At 41.0% G+C, this 18,854-nt stretch overlaps 1 protein-coding gene across 1 annotated transcript in view; it reads left to right on the forward strand.

The window, feature by feature from the left end:
- The first annotated feature begins 18,192 nt into the window (after positions 1-18,192).
- The window catches only part of Mdm1 (Mdm1 nuclear protein), a 32,289-nt gene continuing 31,627 nt past the window's right edge, over positions 18,193-18,854 (forward strand). Inside the window, exon 1 of the mRNA XM_027928395.3 lies at positions 18,193-18,325. Within this exon, the coding sequence (XP_027784196.2) occupies positions 18,308-18,325 (18 nt within the window). The 5' untranslated portion in view covers positions 18,193-18,307. The remainder of the gene's footprint in view (positions 18,326-18,854) is intronic.

Here is an 18,854-nt window from a genome sequence, read left to right on the forward strand (position 1 = left end):
GTGGAAGAGTGTGGTAGAGGAAAGCAGCTCAGGACACGGCCACAAGGAATGAGAGAGAGAGAGAGAGAGAGAGAGAGAGAGAGAGAGAGACTAAATTCTGATTATCAGCAACAAAATATAAACCCAAAGGCATGCCCCCAGTGACCTACCTCCTCCAGCCACACCCTACCTGCCTAATGTTACCATAGTTAATTCATTCAATTGGATAAATGCACTGATTAGGTTAATGCTGTCATAACCCAATCATTTCATCTCCAAACTTTCTTGCATCGTCTCACACTAAGTTTTGGAAGGACACCTAATATCTAAACCATAACAACACTGAAAATTCATCATTGCTGTGTTAGCTACATGCCTCAGTCTGTTTAGGTTGCTATAACAAAATACCATAAACTGAGCACTTTCAAAGAACTGAAATGCATTTCTCACAACTTGAGGAAGGGGAAATCCAAGGTCAAGGCCCTGAACGTTTTGGTGACTGGTAATGGTACAGGTTTTCTGGCTCATAGGTGGTAACTTCTGGCTGTGTCCTCACATGGTGGAAAGGGTGAGGGATTTCAGGGTGAGGATTAGTGCGGGCACTAATATCATTCATGAATGCAGACCCTAATCACCCTCCAAAGACCCCAACTCCTAAGACTATCACCTCCAGGGTTAGAGTTTCAATGTATGAAGTTTAGGTGGACACAAACACTCAGACCATAGCACTGCAACTCCATATATTTTTTTTGCACAACAATAGCCAAGTGCATAATAGAACTTAAAAAAGGAAGATACCCAATAATTGAGGCTGTTTTTTTTTTTGTTGTTGTTACTGAAGGGGCTGCAAAAGGATTGCCTACCGCCTGCCAAGGGAGCAATGAAACTAAAGTCAAGAAAATTGCCAAATCCCCAGGAAAGCATTGTGTCCTAGTTTAACTGCCATTGTTTTTCTTTCTTGGTGGTATATAATTGATAGCTTTGTAGATTTGATAAAATATGCCAGTGTGAAGCATCTTTAATCTTTTGACCACATGCTTGCATTTCCCTAGGAACACCTCCTAGATCTAGTGTTTTGAAGAATATTACAATGCTGATACTTAGCACTTATGATTAGCCAGCCACTATTTAGCTTTCTCACCTATTTTAGCTAAATGAATTCTCACAACATCTCACAAGTTAGGTGTTCTTGTATCCCCATGTTGCAAAGGAGGAAACTGAGATATATGGAAATTAAGGAACTTGCTTGCACTCACACAGCTACTGCAGGAGATTTAGGATTCAAACCCAGGCAGGTGACTAGCTCCAGAGTGTGGTTCTTCACTGCTAAGGCACCTAGTTTGGGAAACGTGGTTCTAGCCACAGATTAGAGGAGGAGAATACTGCAAATCTGACTCATGGTTAAAAAAAAATGATTAAGTGCCATAACACTCACTGCTTCTTGAAATATTCAGCAGAAATTCCCAGGGAAAAATAAAGATTTCCCTGTTCTTTGTTTATGTTGTGGATGCAGTATTACCTTTTGTGTACACCTGAGTGGTTTTTGCTCCCCTAGGTTATGAAGATAAGAAAGGACTTCACTTCCAGTGGAATCTGAAACCTTGTCAGTTTAACCTGAATAAAAATACCATAAACAAGCTGGATCAATGTCATCCCAACCCAGGCAATATCTGAATGCTCCAAAAGGCTCCATTACCTGACAGGTTGCTGGTGAAAGGGAAGCTGTTGCTGTTTTTTTTCTCACAAAGTTGGAGAGGGATACTTATAGAAATGAGATCACTTTGTGTCCTTCTTCCCATTTTTGGACTTGCTGCTCTTTGTAAGATAAATTTCAGGGAACCAGATGGACTTGCTGAGAGAGGTAACAATCTTCTATTAGCTCAGTCCCTGGGGAAGAAGCAGGTGACAGAAGGATTTAGGCAGGAAAATGAACCTGAGAACAAAAGGTGGTGTCACTGTGTGGAGTCACAGTGCTTCAAGTCCCACGGCTCAATTTCTCCAGGCAGGTGACCCATGAGGATGATTCTGCCTACTTTATATCCTTATGAGGTTTTGAACTCTGCAAAAAGGGTTTCTCCATACACCAGCTGCTTTGGGGTATTTTTTTTTTTGGCCTTCCTGAGAGATTTCTGGTCCTATAAAAACTGCAACTAATGCAACTAGCACCTTATCGTAATGTGAGGAAAGCATTTATACTCTTTTTCAGACAAAATGCTGTCAGTTGCTATTTAGCTGTGCCAGTTGGGTTAGAAAGGAAGATGACTCATAATCCAGTCCAGTGGGACCAGCGAAGGTCTTCATTACACCCTGGTTCCATGCCATCTTGTAGAGCAAATGCTTTGACATTTGTAGGTTCTAGGAGGACTATAATGATTACACATAATTCAAGATTTAATTTGGGTATGGACTTTTAAGAGATGGAACATATAGCTGTTAGACCAGTTGTAGACAAGGTCTCTTTTGTTCTTTGCCCAAGATAAATGAAATATATGGATTCCATTTTATTATGTAAATTATAACCCCAAAGAAATCAGATAGCAATGGCTATCTTTATGGTAGCTGGCTAAATAGCAGTTATTGAAATTAAAAAAAAAAGTTGGGCGGGGGGAGAGCTAAATGACAATTCCCAGAGCTAAGAGAAAGGTAACACACAGAAAGTTCCAGTGTGTTAAAATAAGTCACCTTTGTATTCAATAGCCACTCCATACATTCATTATGGTATAAATGGGTTGGCAATAAAATTTTGACAGGGTTCATTATGCTAAGTTTATAAATCAAGCTTCTGGGCTTAAGCATTCTTTTTTTTTTTTTTTCTGGAAAGCTGCAAACTAGACGGTACTTGATAAGAAAGTGCTAGAAAGAGTCCAGCTGTTAGCTATTATCATGTTTCTTTTGAACATACTGTACAAGGCATGTATACATACAGAGAGTATCTGAGGAGATTAAAAACCATGGTTACCTTAGCGTGTACCTATCTCAGGGGAACGGCACAGACTTCTTTCTCAAAATGCATGCTCACTTCCTGTGGCTTCTCTGCTTAATCTGGCAGGCTGCGTTTGGAATCTATAGTGCCTCAATCTCTTTCAGCAGTGTTGGAGGGTAGAAGCCATTAAGGCAGAATAGATGCTAGGGGCAAGACAGCTAATAATCTACTTGAAAGTCAGTCAAGACTGTGTGTGACCCTGAAATATCTCTCACACAAACATTTTGCTGGAGGTAGAATGACATATAGGTAACTGCTGTTTTAAAGTCATGTTAATTATCTTTAATAAAATCAAGCCAGAAGTCTTCCACCCATTTGGAAATCATCTGTGTTTAGGAAAAACATATAGGAATACCAGCAAGGTGGGGCAAATGTTAATTATGTAAAAACATTTCTTAATTCTCATTTCACTTTAAAAAAATCTCTATTGTAAGCAAAGATTATCATTTCAAGGAGTTTTTAATTGGATGGAGGCAAACAGGACAGATACCCTGGAGAGCCGGCCTCTCACTGGGCAGAATTTTCTGAGGTAACAGGCCGCTGTTTTTCTCTCCTTCTAGCAAAAGCCAAGAGGTACAATTCTAAGTTCACACAGGAAAATGAAGGATTTGTTCAACTCTGTGCCTCACCACTTCAGTAATTCGCTGGAGATTGGCTGTCTACTCTCGTTCACACACAGGAGGTGATGAGTGCTGGGCAGGAGCCCGGTGTGGGGATGCTACTGTCCAGGCAGCTCGCAGTCCTGTCTCACTGCCTTCTTAAGCTGAGACCCGGGGAGCTCAGGTAGGTGAGGACAGGCTGCGATTTGTGGGGAACACTTGACTGATTTGAAAAGAAGTACAAATTAAAACAGTGATTCATTATGTGTGCATATCCCAAACTGCTCTTCTGACAACGAATGAAGAGAAGCTCATGACTTTTAGAGCATACGGCAACACACACGTGTCTTTCTCTAGGGCAGGACAGGTGCCAATTTACAGTTGCTTATTTTCTAATACACTGGTTGATGGTTGTAGCCGGGTGAGCTGTCAAATCAATCCTGGTGACCTTTCCTAGGTATTTTCCAGGGTTCTTTTGATTCATTTAGAATTAGAGAAATAAAGAAATGATAAATTGCATCTTAAAAAAAAGTTCATCCTCCTTAATTCTTTCCCTTCACCATCTGGAAATATAGCCATTTCACATTACTGAAGTGAGGGCAAGTCCTTGGACTTTCTGGTCGTTGATGTATTATTTTTTTTTTACAACATAGTCTTCTTAGGCTTTATTTCACATTCTTCTACCTGTCTGTGTATGTGAAGATTACTCCAGGTAGGAAATCAATCACGGGCAATTACTTAACCTCTGTATTTCAGTTTTTTAAAAATAAATTTTTTAAAAATAAAAATAAAATAAATTTTTAAAAATAAAATAAAAATTATTTATTTTAGTTGTAGTTGGACACAATACCTTTATTTTATTTGTTTATTTTTATGTGGTGTTGAGGATCAAACCCAGGGTCTTGCACATGTGAGGCGAGCACTCTTCTACTGAGCCACAACCCCAGCCCCTGTATCTCAGTTTTCTCAGTTATAAATGTGGATGATAATATTTCTGCTGTATAGAATTATTATGAAGATTAGGTAAATTAATATATGTAAAATTCCTTTTAAGAGCACTCAGAATATAGTATGGTGTGTTTTGTTATTACTGTTACACCAAAGTTTTCTGAGTATTTTCCACATATCCCTGACAACATAGGGGACAGTGGATCAGGCCTGAAGTTTAGGAAACATCACAAACTTTTAGGACCTTATAATCAAATACATTTTTTTAAAAATGACTTATAATGAAAAACTACATGGATTGATGTGCTACAGCGTGTAATCAGGATCAAATGTTGGTTTCAGGTGCTGGAGGTCAAGTGGGTTTGTGTACCTTGGGGAGAAAGCTGGACCTGAGGGCGATGGAGATAGGTGGAGAACAGGGAAGAGAGAGGTTCAGATGAGAACAACATCCAAGAAAGCAGAGGCCAGAGTATGGGTGGCCTTGGATCAGTGGGGAGACAGCTGGCCCTGTGGAAGGAAATGAGACCACAGAGTGGAGCCATGCTGTGGGAGTTCTAGAAAGTTTCTCCACCTGGAGGAGCTTTCTCCTGATGGGAATGAAAGTGGGAATATTGAAGGTTACTAAATGAAAAAAAGAATAATAATTGGAATTGGGGGTGAAGGCCTGAGCCCATGGAGACTGACTGACTGATGGACTCACTAACTAACAACTAAGAGGTTATTGCTTTGGCTGCCCTCGTGTAAGGAGTTGGGGGCCTCACCGGGGTATAGCAGAGGGATGACGAGGAAAGAAAAAGATTTAAGTGATAGAAAAATTAGCAGAAAAATTAGCAAGCTCTGCCTGCTGACTGATTGGATAAAAGAATTAGAGCGCAAATCGAGGATTATTACAAATGTTCAGTTGCATGGGTGTCAGAGACACTGTGGAAAGACAGGAAGAGAAGAGGGAGGAGAGGAAATGAGGAGTTTGGTGTATTAATTGTGTCTGTGGTGATAGTGTGATCTCTGATTATGAGAGTCAACCTTCATTGTTTACTGTGTGCCAGGCGCTGGGTGTTTTACACTACAAGCTCATTTCGTGCTCATGGAAACTGATTGCAATAGGTGGTATTATAATTCCCATTTTGCAAAGCTCAACATGACTTCTAAACTGGGGTTTAAACTCAAGCCAAGGATGTTCTCTGTTGGGGCCTTTGCAGTGTTGTTCCCCCATATCATGATTTATTCATTCAACAAATGTTTCTTGAATGCCTACCATGTGCCGGGCACTGTTCTAGGTGGTTGGGATACATCAGTAAAAGGTGGACAAAGAACTTTGGCCTTCCTGGGCTCACATTTATAGCACATCTATATCTCACACTCCCATGGTCAAATGTCACCTTCTCAGAGAGACCTTCTGTGACCACTTTCTGTGATCTAAAAGTGTGATCCTTCTATAGTACCATTATTTCTTTATCCTGGTCTATTTTACTTAATAACACCTATCACCATCTGTCACTTCATGTGAATTTTTCTTTGTTTATGACCTGTCTCCCCCAGATGAAAGCAAGTGCCATAGCAGGGGCTTTGCTTGTATTAGTCTCTGCTATAGTTTTAGAATGGGGCTTTGCAAATTCAAGTTGCTTCCAGATAATCACTGAATGAATTAGTGCATGTGCTGGATAACTAATTTTATTCTGGAAAAAAATGGTATCTTCAATTCTAAGAAGACTTCTTACTTGGTTTCTTTGGTAATTCCCCTCTTGACATTTTTGTTTCATTTTCTTTTTACTTGAACTCCTATTATGATAGCACATTCTGGACCTTCTCAATGACTGTCAACTGTTCCAGTCTTTTAATTTATTTTTTTCCTTTGGTTTCTAATTTCCACCTCTATTTTCTAACTCTTACATGACATTTAAAAATTCTGCTAAAATATTTTTAGTTGATAAGAGTCATGTTTTCCTGCTATTCTTATTATATTAATATCATCACTTATAAGCTAGACTGAATAAACAAATATCGACTTTGTTCTTTCCCTATTAAATTCCATTCCTAGATGCAATCTTAGCTAGGTTGCAGACTTTTTCCGTTACTCTTCAATAGAAAAAACAAAAACAAAACAAAACAAAAAATTCTTGGTCACTCTTAGTGAAAAGAGTGGCCTCTTTTAGTGACTTTGAAAGTTCCCACGTAGCATGAAACTCTGGCCCAGGTCCCTTCTGTCCTGCCTTCTGTCCTCACCTCCTCTTGGACTCCTTAGCTGGGAGAGAGGCACACTTGACTTCTCTTCTTCTTGCGTTCCACATGATCTACTCTTCTCTGCTTTCTCTAGGTGGCTTCTTTCATTTCCAGAGCGAGGCCCAGGAGGAGAGGGGTTAATGAAAGAAGGCCTTTGTGGTTTATGCAGTTTGTAATCTGATGATTTCCTCTGAGGTGGCAGGTGCACAACTGCGGGCTCTTTCCCTAGAGGGATGTTTGGGAAGGTTGTCCACCGAGGACCTCTGGCTGCAGCTCCCTTTGTGTGGGCGGGGCTACACCTCAGGGGCCACCCCCATGCCACTCTCAGCACTTGGACTTCTGGCAACCCACCCTTGGGTCATATTTCCCCACCAGGCAGTCATCTTAGGTAGACTCAAACATGACTCCAGGTTGGCTCCCTCCCACTCTCCAGCAAGAAAACGTACATTCTTGTCCTATGTTGAGCAGAAGTGTAGGCTGTTCCTACTGCCTGCTTCTCTTCATTCTGCCACAATCTTTCCCCCTTGTGTTTCCCCAATGAGAATTAGATAATAGCTGCTCTGTTTTACAAAGTCCAGGGGCATACATTTTGCTTTCCAAACGCTTCTCACTCAACTTGAATGATGAAAGTGTATCCTTCCCTCTCTCCAAAAGAGGTTCAAGGAAGCATCACGTAGGACATAGTACTTGGAAAAGAACAAGAACTGTGGGTACTAATTTCTCCCCAACCAGAGAAAGAAAGGGATTTTCTGATAATGCAGCTCTGTAAGTGATCTAACAGTTCACTTGCTACCAAAGGCAGCAGAAATGTCCCAACGTGGCCCCAAAGGAGGCATATGTCCCTCACACATCACTTTGGTCCTGAGATCTATATTTCTTACAGTGTTCAGAGGAGTCAAAACACATGCCTCGGGTGGTCACAGAGACAGGGGCATAATATGAAAAGAAATATTCTGACAGATCATCAGTATTTATATAGATTTTGAAGTGCCAGCATGAAGAGTTGTTAAAAGTATGATCCTGGATACCAGACAGGCTTGGGTTTGAGTTTCTGGCTCTGCTGGCTACTAATATGTGATTTCAGTCAAGTTACATAATATCTCAGAATTTTATCTACCAAAAAACTGTTAAGAGGGCAAGAATGTGGAGAAAAATCTTCATTCATACATTGTTGGTGGGACTGCTAATTGGTTCAACCACTATGGAAAGCAGTATGGAGATTCCTTAGAAAACTTGGAATGAAATCACCATTTAATCCAGTTATTTCACTCCTCTGTTTATATCCAAAGGACTTCAATCAGCTACTACAGTGATGTAGCCACATAAATGTTTAGGGAAGCTCAATTCACAATAGTTAAAACTATGGAACCAACCTAGGTGCCCTTCAACAGATGAATGGATAAAGAAATTATGGTATGTATACCCAATGGAATATTACTCAGCCTTAAAGAAGAATGATGTAAATGGATAGAACTAGAGAATATCATGCTAAGAGAAATAAGCCGATCCCAAAGAACCAAAGGCTAAATGTTTTCTCTGATATGTGGATGCTAATCACAATAAGGGGGTGTGGCCAGGGTAAAAATAGAGGTTACTTTGGATTAGACAGGGGAGTGAAGGGTGGGGACGTGGTTTGGGGATAGAAAGGCTAATAAAATGAAAGGAACATTATTACCCTATGTGTATATATGATTACAAGCCTGGTGTAACTACCTCATGTACAACCATAAAAATGAGAAGTTATACTCCATCTATGTGTGTGTGTCAAAATGAACCCTACTATCATGTATAATTAATTAGAATGAAATCTTAAAAATTAAAAAAAAATGTAACAAGACCTACCTCCTAGGTCTTATAGTCAGTCATGTGCTGGGTGGCTTGTTATAACTCACATCAGCAGCATCTCTCCTGCCTAGGCTTGGGACTACCTTTCCCAGAATCCCCTTTACATGTGGTTCCCAGTTGGAGTTTGTGAATAAGACTTGTATGCTACACTTAGAAGGCAGAGAAATGAAGGGTGACCACTGTTCTTGGGGTAATGATTGCTGAAGGTGTCACCAGACACAGGAGCTCACAGAAAAGGCTGTGTAGTTATATCAGGATTCTCAGACTTCCCGAGTTTCTCCACCCACACTCCAAGCTTCAGGCTGACATCATCAGGAACTTTTTTCTGTGTCCTCCCTTGTCACCTTCTAGATTTTCACTCCCCTAGCTTCTCTCACATCTCATGTAGCTCTCTCTTCTGTATGAAGCCCCTATTCCTTCGTTTTCCTGACTGAACCATTCTGATACAACATACCCAGTCTTGAGACTTGTAGCAAGGACTCCTTGAATGTTAATAATACTCAGAAAAGGCATTGTTCAAAATAAATTTGAGGCTAATAGATAATAATGTTAAACTAGGTGCAGTGGTACAAAAAGGGACAATTCTTAATCTAATGACAGAACTGCTCACATTTTATAACTCTTCTCAATTACACTCACACCCAGGCTATCCCTAGAGTTGCAGAGTTTAACTTTCTAATTGAGTTGAACAGATGCTTTAAGATATGTATAATTCCATGGCTCAGGAGATTGAGGCAGAGGGATTGCAAGTTCAAAGCCAAACTCAGCAATTTAGCAAGGCCCTAAGCAACTTAACAAGACCCTGTGTCAACTTAAAAAAATATATATCAAAAAGGGCTGGGGATGTGGCTCAGTGGTTAAGCACCCCTGTGTTCAATCCCTGGTACAAAAAAAAAAAAAAAAAAAAAAAAAAGAAAAGAAAAGAAAAAGAAAAAGAAAAAAATATCACCATTGTTATTGTGCTTGTTGTAATTACGCCTAAATGGTAGTATTCCCTGTCTTATTTTTCCTCTTGGTTTACCAGTATTGACAATTTCCCTTCATACTGTGTGTGTGTGTGTGTGTGTGTGTTTCTTATTCCTGTAGGTAAAAAGACAAGTCTTGGGCCAGCTTCTCAGATTCAGTTCCTTTTTTCCTTGCTCTCCTCAAGGGCTGGGATTCTTCTGCTCCTCTTTATCCCCATTCCCATCCTTCCTTTGTTGTGTAAGTTATAAGTAGAATGTCCTGGGCCCATGTATCGAGCTTTCTTAGTTGTTCAAATGGCACCAACACCAGCAGAATCTATGGAAGCACAAGGCTGTGGACGATGGATCCAGGAGCAGAACATCACCGCCCTGCCTCCAGGTAAGCCCAGGGAAGGGAAAGGCTACATTCAGATCTAGTATTTTACCTTTAGGAGTTTTTAATCAGAACAAGGGATAGAAAGATTTAGGGTAAGGGATTCTGTGTAGGATTCTGGTGGTGCTAGGAATCAGTTCTCTCCTAAGGCAGTACCTAGAGAGGGCAGGGCAATATTTAATCCAGGACTCTGTTCTGTGGCCAAAGCTACCAGTACCAACATATATCATGTATCCTCCTCACGCCTAAAGATTTTGGGATCAAACCTCTAACTGCCGTTTGAGACTAGATCCCAACAGGAACAGTTTTTTTTTTTTTTTTTTTTAGGCTTCAACTATATTCTGCTTGTTAAGAAAGCTGACTGCTAGCTGGGCTCAGTGGTGCACACCTGTAATCCCAGTGACTTGGGAGGCTGAGTGAGGCAGGATGATAGGAAGTTTGAGGCTAGCCTCAGAAACTTAGCAAGACCCCTGTCTCAAAATAGAAAATGAAAAAGGCTGGGGATGTAGCTCAATGGTAAAGTACCCCAGGATTCAATCCCCAGTATGACAACAACAACAAAAACAAAAACAAAAAAAAGGAAAAGAAAAAGAAAGAAAAAAGAGAATTGACTTCTTAGTGGGAATGTGCTTTCAATGATACATTATCCAATATCTTACTTCAAACAAAGATATGTTAACTTTTGCTACTTCTGGAAGAATTCTCTGCTGTCGGCCCTCCTAAAAGGTTACCTCTACTTCAGAGGGCAAGGCTCTGGCCTTGCTAAGGGCCTTTTTGGACCAAGGCAGGACAACTTCTGACAGACTCCTCCTTGGGCCTGGCTGAGGCTGTCGTTAGGTCTGCCTTGTAGTTCTGACCTCTCCTTCTATCCAGTTTTGCTCCTGGGCCTTCCTTTCCACTGGTGAGAATGCCAAGAATCCTCACTAACGCACATTACATTTCATCTCAGAGTTTGCATCTTACAGAATTCAGTCTATATCAGACTCTGCTCTCAATATTGCCAATATTTGTTGATATCTCTATTTTGCAGTTGTCTTTTCTGCCATTCTCTCTGACTTCACTTCTTTATACCTGTTTTATTAATTTACTGTCCTTTTTTGAAGTTTAAATAGGGAATAGAGACAAATGCATGTGTTTGACCCAGCATCGTATTGGTCAGAATTAAATTGCAAAGAGTAGAATATATTCTAGCTATTCAAAACAGAAAGGATATTTCCAGGGTATTCAGGGGTGACTTTTAACATGTGACTTTGTAGCTCCTCCCAACAGAATGTGGTAGAAATAAGGGTGTGTCATTTCTAAGCCAAATCCTCAAGAGACATTGCATTCTTTGCTCTTAGAATCCCTTCTTGCCACAAGGACAATCCAGGCTAGGAGAGGCCATGTGGAACATTGATGAGTTGTTCTTGCTGAGGTCACCTGAGACCAGTCAGCCTCCTAGCTAACCATCAGCTGACCACAAATATATGAGCAAGCTTAGTGAGATCAGCCAAGCTCAAGCTGGATCAGCAGATCTGACCAGCAGACCCATAGATTCAAGAGCAAAGGTTATTATTTTAAGTCACCGCATTTGGGGGTGTTTGTTATATAGCATTATTGTGGCAATAGATGATTGATACAATTGCCTTAAAGAATGATTAGGAAGGCTGAAGAGGTAGATTTTAGGGCCAGAACACAGAACAGACTCACGGTTAAGAACTGATAGAACCAGGAAGTTGCCTGCTAATCAGGAAGTCATTGCTACAAGCCCTGGCTTTACCCCTGCCATGATCACAAAGCTGCTGATAGAGCTGCCAGTTCCAGAACTGTGCTGCTGCTGCTGCTGCTGGGACTGCCATGATTTACACCATCACAGTACATACCCATGCTCTGCTTTTTCCATAACTCAGTTTATGGAAGTGTTTCTGATCAGCAGAATGTTATACCTCAACTTCTGCTGCACACAAGTCTGAGATCAAAGGGATATTCAGCTTTCTACCTTCTGCAGTAGGAGAAGGAAGTGGAGTGGGAGTTGGTATGGATTAAGTCTCAGTGTTTGCCATGGCTATGAGGAACAAAAGTGAACTCGAATCCTAAAGTCTGTTCCATAGATGGTGCTCAATGATACTGAAACTGTCTTTAAGTTTATATGTGCAATATTTTACAATTGGGCATATCACTCTCCATTATGTCAAACATCATTAATTCAATTAATAGAAGCTGAGAAACCAAGGATGAACAACATAATACTAAGATTTTTATGAGCTCATTGCTCCAGCAAAATACATGTAAAAATCGCTCAGGGTAACCAATAATTAAAAGCACAAAGAAGAAGAAACTAACTTTATTATGTTCTGAAAAAATTCTTGATTCTTTATTGATACAGGATAAAAGCATTACTACTAGAAGGTACAGTGATTTCAGAAAGAATAACAATAGCAATCAGGTCTGGACCTGCAGAGCAGATTATTTAGTGCATGTACATTAACTGTGTGACAAAGAAATATTTCAAAATTTATTCTGGTATAAAGGTAGAGATTGACAGGTTATTGGGAAGAGGTTGCAGTTGCATAGCGTCCTCTGCTCTGGCCTTGAAACATGACATCTGGTTTTATGTGGTCAGGGAACAAATGCTTCCAAATCTGCAGTTAGCAATTCTAGAAAAATCTGTGTTGCTGCGGGTGCTTTGTAAAGGGATTGTGATTTAAGACTATGAATAATCAGTAAAGAAAGGGAAAGGCAATTCTTAGAAAGCACAATCACGGACAACAGAGGCGTTAAAATGACAGGAATTTTGTGCCCCCCAATTTTGTTCGCTGTGTTGTATTCAGCAGAGGCCCAACATTATTATTATGGTATGTGAGGCTTGCAGTGGTTTATGCCTTACTAAGAATTATTTACTCATAATTGGCCTTGTATGGTGAGGAGTCCCTCAGACTCACTAAAAGAAAAAAAAGTCCTGTTGTCAAGAGAACCTGGAGTCCCTCCAAAGCCCTCGGAAAGGTGTCCCCCCACCTCATTTAAATGCCAGAGACACTCCCTTGTCAACAAAGACATCCTACAGCTAAAATCTGGAGGGCAAATTGCACTTGTTTCCTGTGTAAGTCTTAATCACAGACCCTGTTTATTTAATTCTTACTGACATTAATGTGAAATGTCATCAGTTCTGCTTCTGAGACAGAATGCATTGATTTGTCATTTTTTAATGTTGTACAATTAGAAATCCATTCATATCGGGAAAAATCACTTTATACCAATGGCAAAAGGCAAAAGAAAGTGGTTGTCAGACTGATTGCTTTTTGGCAAAAGCTGAAGTCCAAAATTTACCAAGGAAAGCTCCTAAGTCTCACTGGAGAGAAAGTTACACAGCTCAAGAACTGGAAGCCTGGAAATTGGAATTTCAGTTTCCTTTTATGGTATTTTAGAGAAAATTACATATGTGCAAACACAAGGCAGTTGTTATCATTTTGTTGACAAAATAGTAGTTTCTAGAAAGCTTTACTCTGATTTTTGAAGCAATGGGGCTGAGATTGGGGGAGAGGAATGGAGCAGAGGTGTATGTGTGGGGGCGGGGATAAAAAGCAGCATGATATCACATTTTACCTTTTTGGGAACTGATCTGGAGCAAATGTGAGGTGAATCTTCCCAAGGAAGGTCTGGCTTGGATTCAGCTACCCAGGGCAGAACAAAGAGAAAGTGAAAGGCCCTGGATCAGGTGTTTTCTAGGATGAAATTTAAAAGCAGCTCCTTTATCTTGCCTGCTCTCAGGTCCCTTTTTGGATCCAATTTTCTGGCACTAGATATAAAAGCATCTCTAGAATATCCAGGTGCTCATGTGGAACCCCTGCCTCGCTTCCTCATTTCTTTTCATCTCCTGTGTTCTTTGTGTGTTTCTCCCACCCCTTCCCTCCCAGGCTGAGATTGTCTTTGAAGGCAGGAGTGATGTCTTACTCATTTTTGTATCTCATTTCTCCAAGCCTTGTCTCATGTGTATGGATCATATTTAATTTTTTCTGTTGTTAAATAAAAATAAATATAGTTAGAGGCAAATGCCAATTCTCCACTGTTTCAGCTGCTACCAGGGAGATGACAGGAGATTGTTAGATTCACAAGGTGATCGCAGTCCTTCAGACTGCAAACCAGGAGGCCCGCTCCCTGTGAGGTTTGCCAGGACAGAATATGGGATAGAGACTCGAATGCTCTCTTTGCTTGCTGTTCCTCTCAGGAGTACCTATTTTGAATAGAATGAGTCGTATGTGAGTGTATTTATATTTCAAGCACAAATAAAAATTGTTCCAAAGGATTTTGTTGTTTTTGTCTTTGAAAGGATCAGCATCCTTGTTGTGATGTACACAGATTAAGGTAAATGTAGAAAAGACCACTGGAAGTAAAGGTCCCTTTGAAATTAAAAACTCTGAAGTGTTTTAACTTTCCAACTTCCTTAGGCTGAAAATGGGAGCTAAAAAAAACTATCTCATGGTCTAGGTGGAATCGAAGCAAACTAAAACTGACAGATTCCCTGGCTAGCACAGCATAGCTAAGTCTGTATATGTATATCTCCTGGCTTTTGTTTCTATGAATTATAAATGCTTCTGTAGGACCAGAATAGAAACAATCTAGCTGCTTCTCCCCAGTTTAGTCAACCCACATTAAAGAAACTTTTCCTCTTTATAATGTTCACTTATTTCTTATGTGATGAATGGCTGAGTCCAGGCAGTTCAGATCAAGGCCAATTCCCCGGCTTGGCTGCCCAACAGGGGTTATTTTTGTGGAAGGAGAACAGCTGTAATGGTAACTATCAATACCTTAAAGCTTCCATATCTTTATAAGTAAGTTGAATAAAATGCTCTTCATCTTTATAGCTTCTGCTAATGGAGTTAGATTCACGAGTGAGAGAAAACGTGCCTGTGACTTGTGCCCTTATATGACAGCATATGTCATTTTTTTTTCTTCCTTTAATCTCAACGGATGGTATACTATCGCACACCTCTACAACTTGCTTTTTTTCTTGAGTCTTTCTTGTTAGCTTGAATAGATGCCCCTTCCTCTTCAAGGGCTCTATGGATATGTGCAATTAATATGCTGTTGTCTGTCACTTCCTGTCTCACCCTTCAGACTGCAAACCAGGAGGCCTGCTCCCTGTGAAGTTTGCCAGGACAGGACACGGGATAGAGACTGGAATGCTCTCTTTGCTTCCTGTTCCTCTCAGGAGTACCTGACCTTTTACCCCACCGTGGCAATTGATTGCAGTCTCCAGTTTTCCTATTTTTGACATTCCCAGCCTCATTCTATTTACTCAGAGGCAATCACGCCCCTGGCCAGTGACCCTTCCCCCAGGGCTCTCCTGAAAAACCTCTGGATTCTCCTAACCTCAATGTTTGTTTTCCCAGTCTTGGGGCATGAATTGCTTCCTGGAATTACTGTCCCCTTTTTCTCCTTTTAGCTGTTTGAAGTTCTCAATAACTAAATAACCAATAGCTTATATTAATTTCTTTGTTGAAATGCCTAGGTAGCTTCTGTTTTCCTGGCTGGACCTGAACAGACGTAGTACTTGTTGCCCGAAGGGGGTTCAACCCATCTGATCATGCTGAGTCACAAGGCCCTAGGTAGTAGAGCAGCTTGCACTGCCCTCTGGGACCCACTGCAGAGCATGTTCTTACCTGGACTCTTGGATGAACAAAAAGTATTTAACTAGTATTTACCTAGTCCCCTCTAGATGGACAGGTAGGTTGTTTCCGGGCATTTGTTACTACAAACAATGCATTAAGTAAACTTAAATGAATTTTTTCCCCCATGTGTGAAGAGGAATTACTGGGTCAAAAGAATTGCCCTATATAGAAGCAACAGACAGAAATCTATTTGTATTAGAATCAGAAATCAACAAAGGGAAGAGTGAGCCAGGTATGGTACTCTTGTTCCAGTAAGAAGGACTGCTAATGGGAGAAAGAAGCACAGCATGACTTGAGGAATCACTTTCTGACCTAGGATTCATGGGCTTCACTTTGAGACCTTTGGAGATAAGTAAGGCTACAATAGAAATGAAAAATAAAGTTCTCTAGAACACTTTTTTTTTCTTTTTAATTTCATTAGGACACTTTTGTACTCACTTAAAAGAGGGTAATACAAAAGAGGGAGAAAAGCACTTTGTCACAGATTACCCCTAGGTTTGAACAGTTCAGGGAGTACCTGTGCCCAGTGAAGTCTGAGCACCAAACTAATGTGGCCCTGATGGCTGGGTCACAAGAGTGACACTGAGGGATGTGTGGCTACTGGAATAAGTGTCAGTGCTGCTGTATATTGCAGCTGAAAGCACATGTGAGATAGCTACTAGGGAATCCCAAAAAACACGTGGAAATTTGTTGGTTTCTATTTCCTACAGCAGCAGAAAAGATAAGAGCTGGTAGAACACAGATTACAAAACTTCTTTACTGAGGTTGTCCTTTTTTTTGATTTCTATATCTTTGCCTCATAAACTGGGGATAGGCTTTTGCTTAACAATAAAGATTAAAATATTCTTCTTCCTTGAGTCCTTGTAATACATTTCTAGCAAACCTAGGAAGTGACTAAATTATTTTTACCACTTGCCATTTGGTTTTTCTGTCCTTCTCTGTGAAGCAGAACTCTACTGCAGTCATCACTGGCTTGTTTACGAGACAAACTACATTCTACACATTTGCTTTTGCTTATTTCACCTTAGCATTACATGGTAACAAAGCTGTGTGTGCAATCGGAGTTGTGCTTTCCTACCCTGTAAGATCTGGACTGCCTTCCTGCAGAGGACTTTATTTTATGTTCCACTGTGTCTTGTTTGTGCCATTCTTAATTTGCACAACAGAGATGCTGTCATCACCAATTAACATTAATCAAGGGCCCCCTGGATACATGGCTGCATAGGGACTAATTTAATATTCTCCTTGTTTCAGATATCAGGTGGCTCCTTCAAATGAATTTTTAAGTATCTTAGTGATGAAGAATAAGAGCGGAGACATCAATTAGGAATCAGAAAGACAAGCCTTGGCAGAAAATGCATAAAGGAGAGGTTGGTGCTAATATTTGAACACTTAAGAGAGTTTTTTTTTTTTTTGTCAACAAATGATAAAAGTAGAAGGTGCTATATTCATTGTTCCTGGAAGAAATCTGGGGGCATTGTACCCAGATATCTGCCCTTTGATCATACTATTTCCCTCTTTACTTATTGCAGTTCTTCTAGTCTTCAAGACTGAGTCTGAATATTTCCTCCCAGGCCTTTTCTAATCATTTCTGCCCTCAGGGATGACTGACTCCCTGCTTCAAACTTCTGTCACCCCTTTCATTTACACCTCTCATTTAGAAACTGACCACAAGACGACTATTAAATGCACATCCTTCCCAAGTACACATCATGAAACTGTCTGGGCAATCTCTCTCTTCCTCAATTCTCAGAGTCAGTACTGTTTCTGTCAATAAATATCTCTTGATGATGATGGCCATAAGACTATTAAAATCAAATGGAATTTTATTTTTAAAAAAGGGTAAGGGGAGAAAAAGGATAAAGGTTTGGAAGTTGAGACAAGCATCTTTAATATATATATATATATATATATATATATATATATATATATGTATGTGTATATATATATATATATATATATACATACATATATATATATATATATATTTAAATCTAAGAACTGTACATATATGTAGTTTTGGAGGCAGGCAGAGATTGAGGGAGGAAGAACATCACTGGAGGAAGACAATGATTTACCTTTTGAATTTCAATAAAATTTATTCTAACCTAAGTTTTATTTATTTTTTGACCCTATCCTTTTGATGTGACAATAGTGTAAGGTGGATAATTTTCAGCTGAATAGCCCCAAACATCTTTTCTGAAAACATTCAGTTTTAGAAAACATTTGGTTTCGTTGTGCATTGGAACGAAGCAAACCCCTCCATGTTTTATGATGTCAAGATCCTGGGACCAGCGAAATAGGCTGCATCCGAACCCCACCAGCACGCCCCACCCCATTGTTGCGCAGAGCCAGATCCTGGACCGGTCGAGCCCTTCTAGGATGAAGCTCCCGCGGGGCTCCGCCCATCCCGATCCCGAGAGCCTCATTGGCCAGGCTTCCGCCCGCCATATCTAATCGCCCTCTGGATTTGGCAAGGGAGGTGGGTGGCTCCCTTTCGGGCACTGATTGGTCAAATCGTAAAGGCGGCGAGGGACTCTGCGAGCCTTGATTGCTTTTAAAGATTCAAAATGGGCGGGGAAAGGCAGAGCGACAGGTCTCAGGAGGGAGGCGCGTAGTGCGCCGGCGCGTAGTCGGGGACGCCAGGCCTAGGCTTTTGCTAGGGAACCGACTGTTGTCGTCCCGCCCCCTCGGGGCTTTTTGTCCCGTTAACTGTCGGAGTGGAGGGGCCTCCAGCGCCCGGAGCCATGCCGGTGCGCTTCAAGGTGAGGCCGGGGTCTCGGAGCCTGAGGGCGGCTGGGGGGAGCCGCGGCCCGGCGGGTGCGGGGCGAGGACGCCGCGCTGGTTTCCTGCGCTGCGCATTTTGGCCCCGCGGAGGCGGCCAGCCCCGAGCCTGCCTGCTGCGGCCCTGGTGGATGCTCACTCCTCTTACCTGACTCCCTTCATGGTTCTCACACACTTCCCAGTTACCGTGTGTGGGGATGTTGGATGATATTAGGACAGATTCATCTGAGGGGATTCCGAGGAGCGGAGACAGGAGGAACGAAAAGCGACTTCAGTTTGGGACACCTGTGACCCCATCTCACAGTTTAATCCCTCTTTCCTTTAAAACTTGAAAGTGTAAGAATCTCCTAAATAGTTGAGAAATGGGTCATTAGTAAAAAGAGTTTGGGCAGTACACAGTTTTCATAGTTGTGCATTTGTTTTAGGATTTATTAGAAGGTTCCGGTGTAGCTGTTCAGGGACCAGCACTCTTCAACATAATAGGTGACCACAGTGTTCCATAAATCCTGA

Source organism: Marmota flaviventris, chromosome 3, assembly GCF_047511675.1.
Source record: "Marmota flaviventris isolate mMarFla1 chromosome 3, mMarFla1.hap1, whole genome shotgun sequence".
Taxonomy (NCBI): domain Eukaryota; kingdom Metazoa; phylum Chordata; class Mammalia; order Rodentia; family Sciuridae; genus Marmota; species Marmota flaviventris.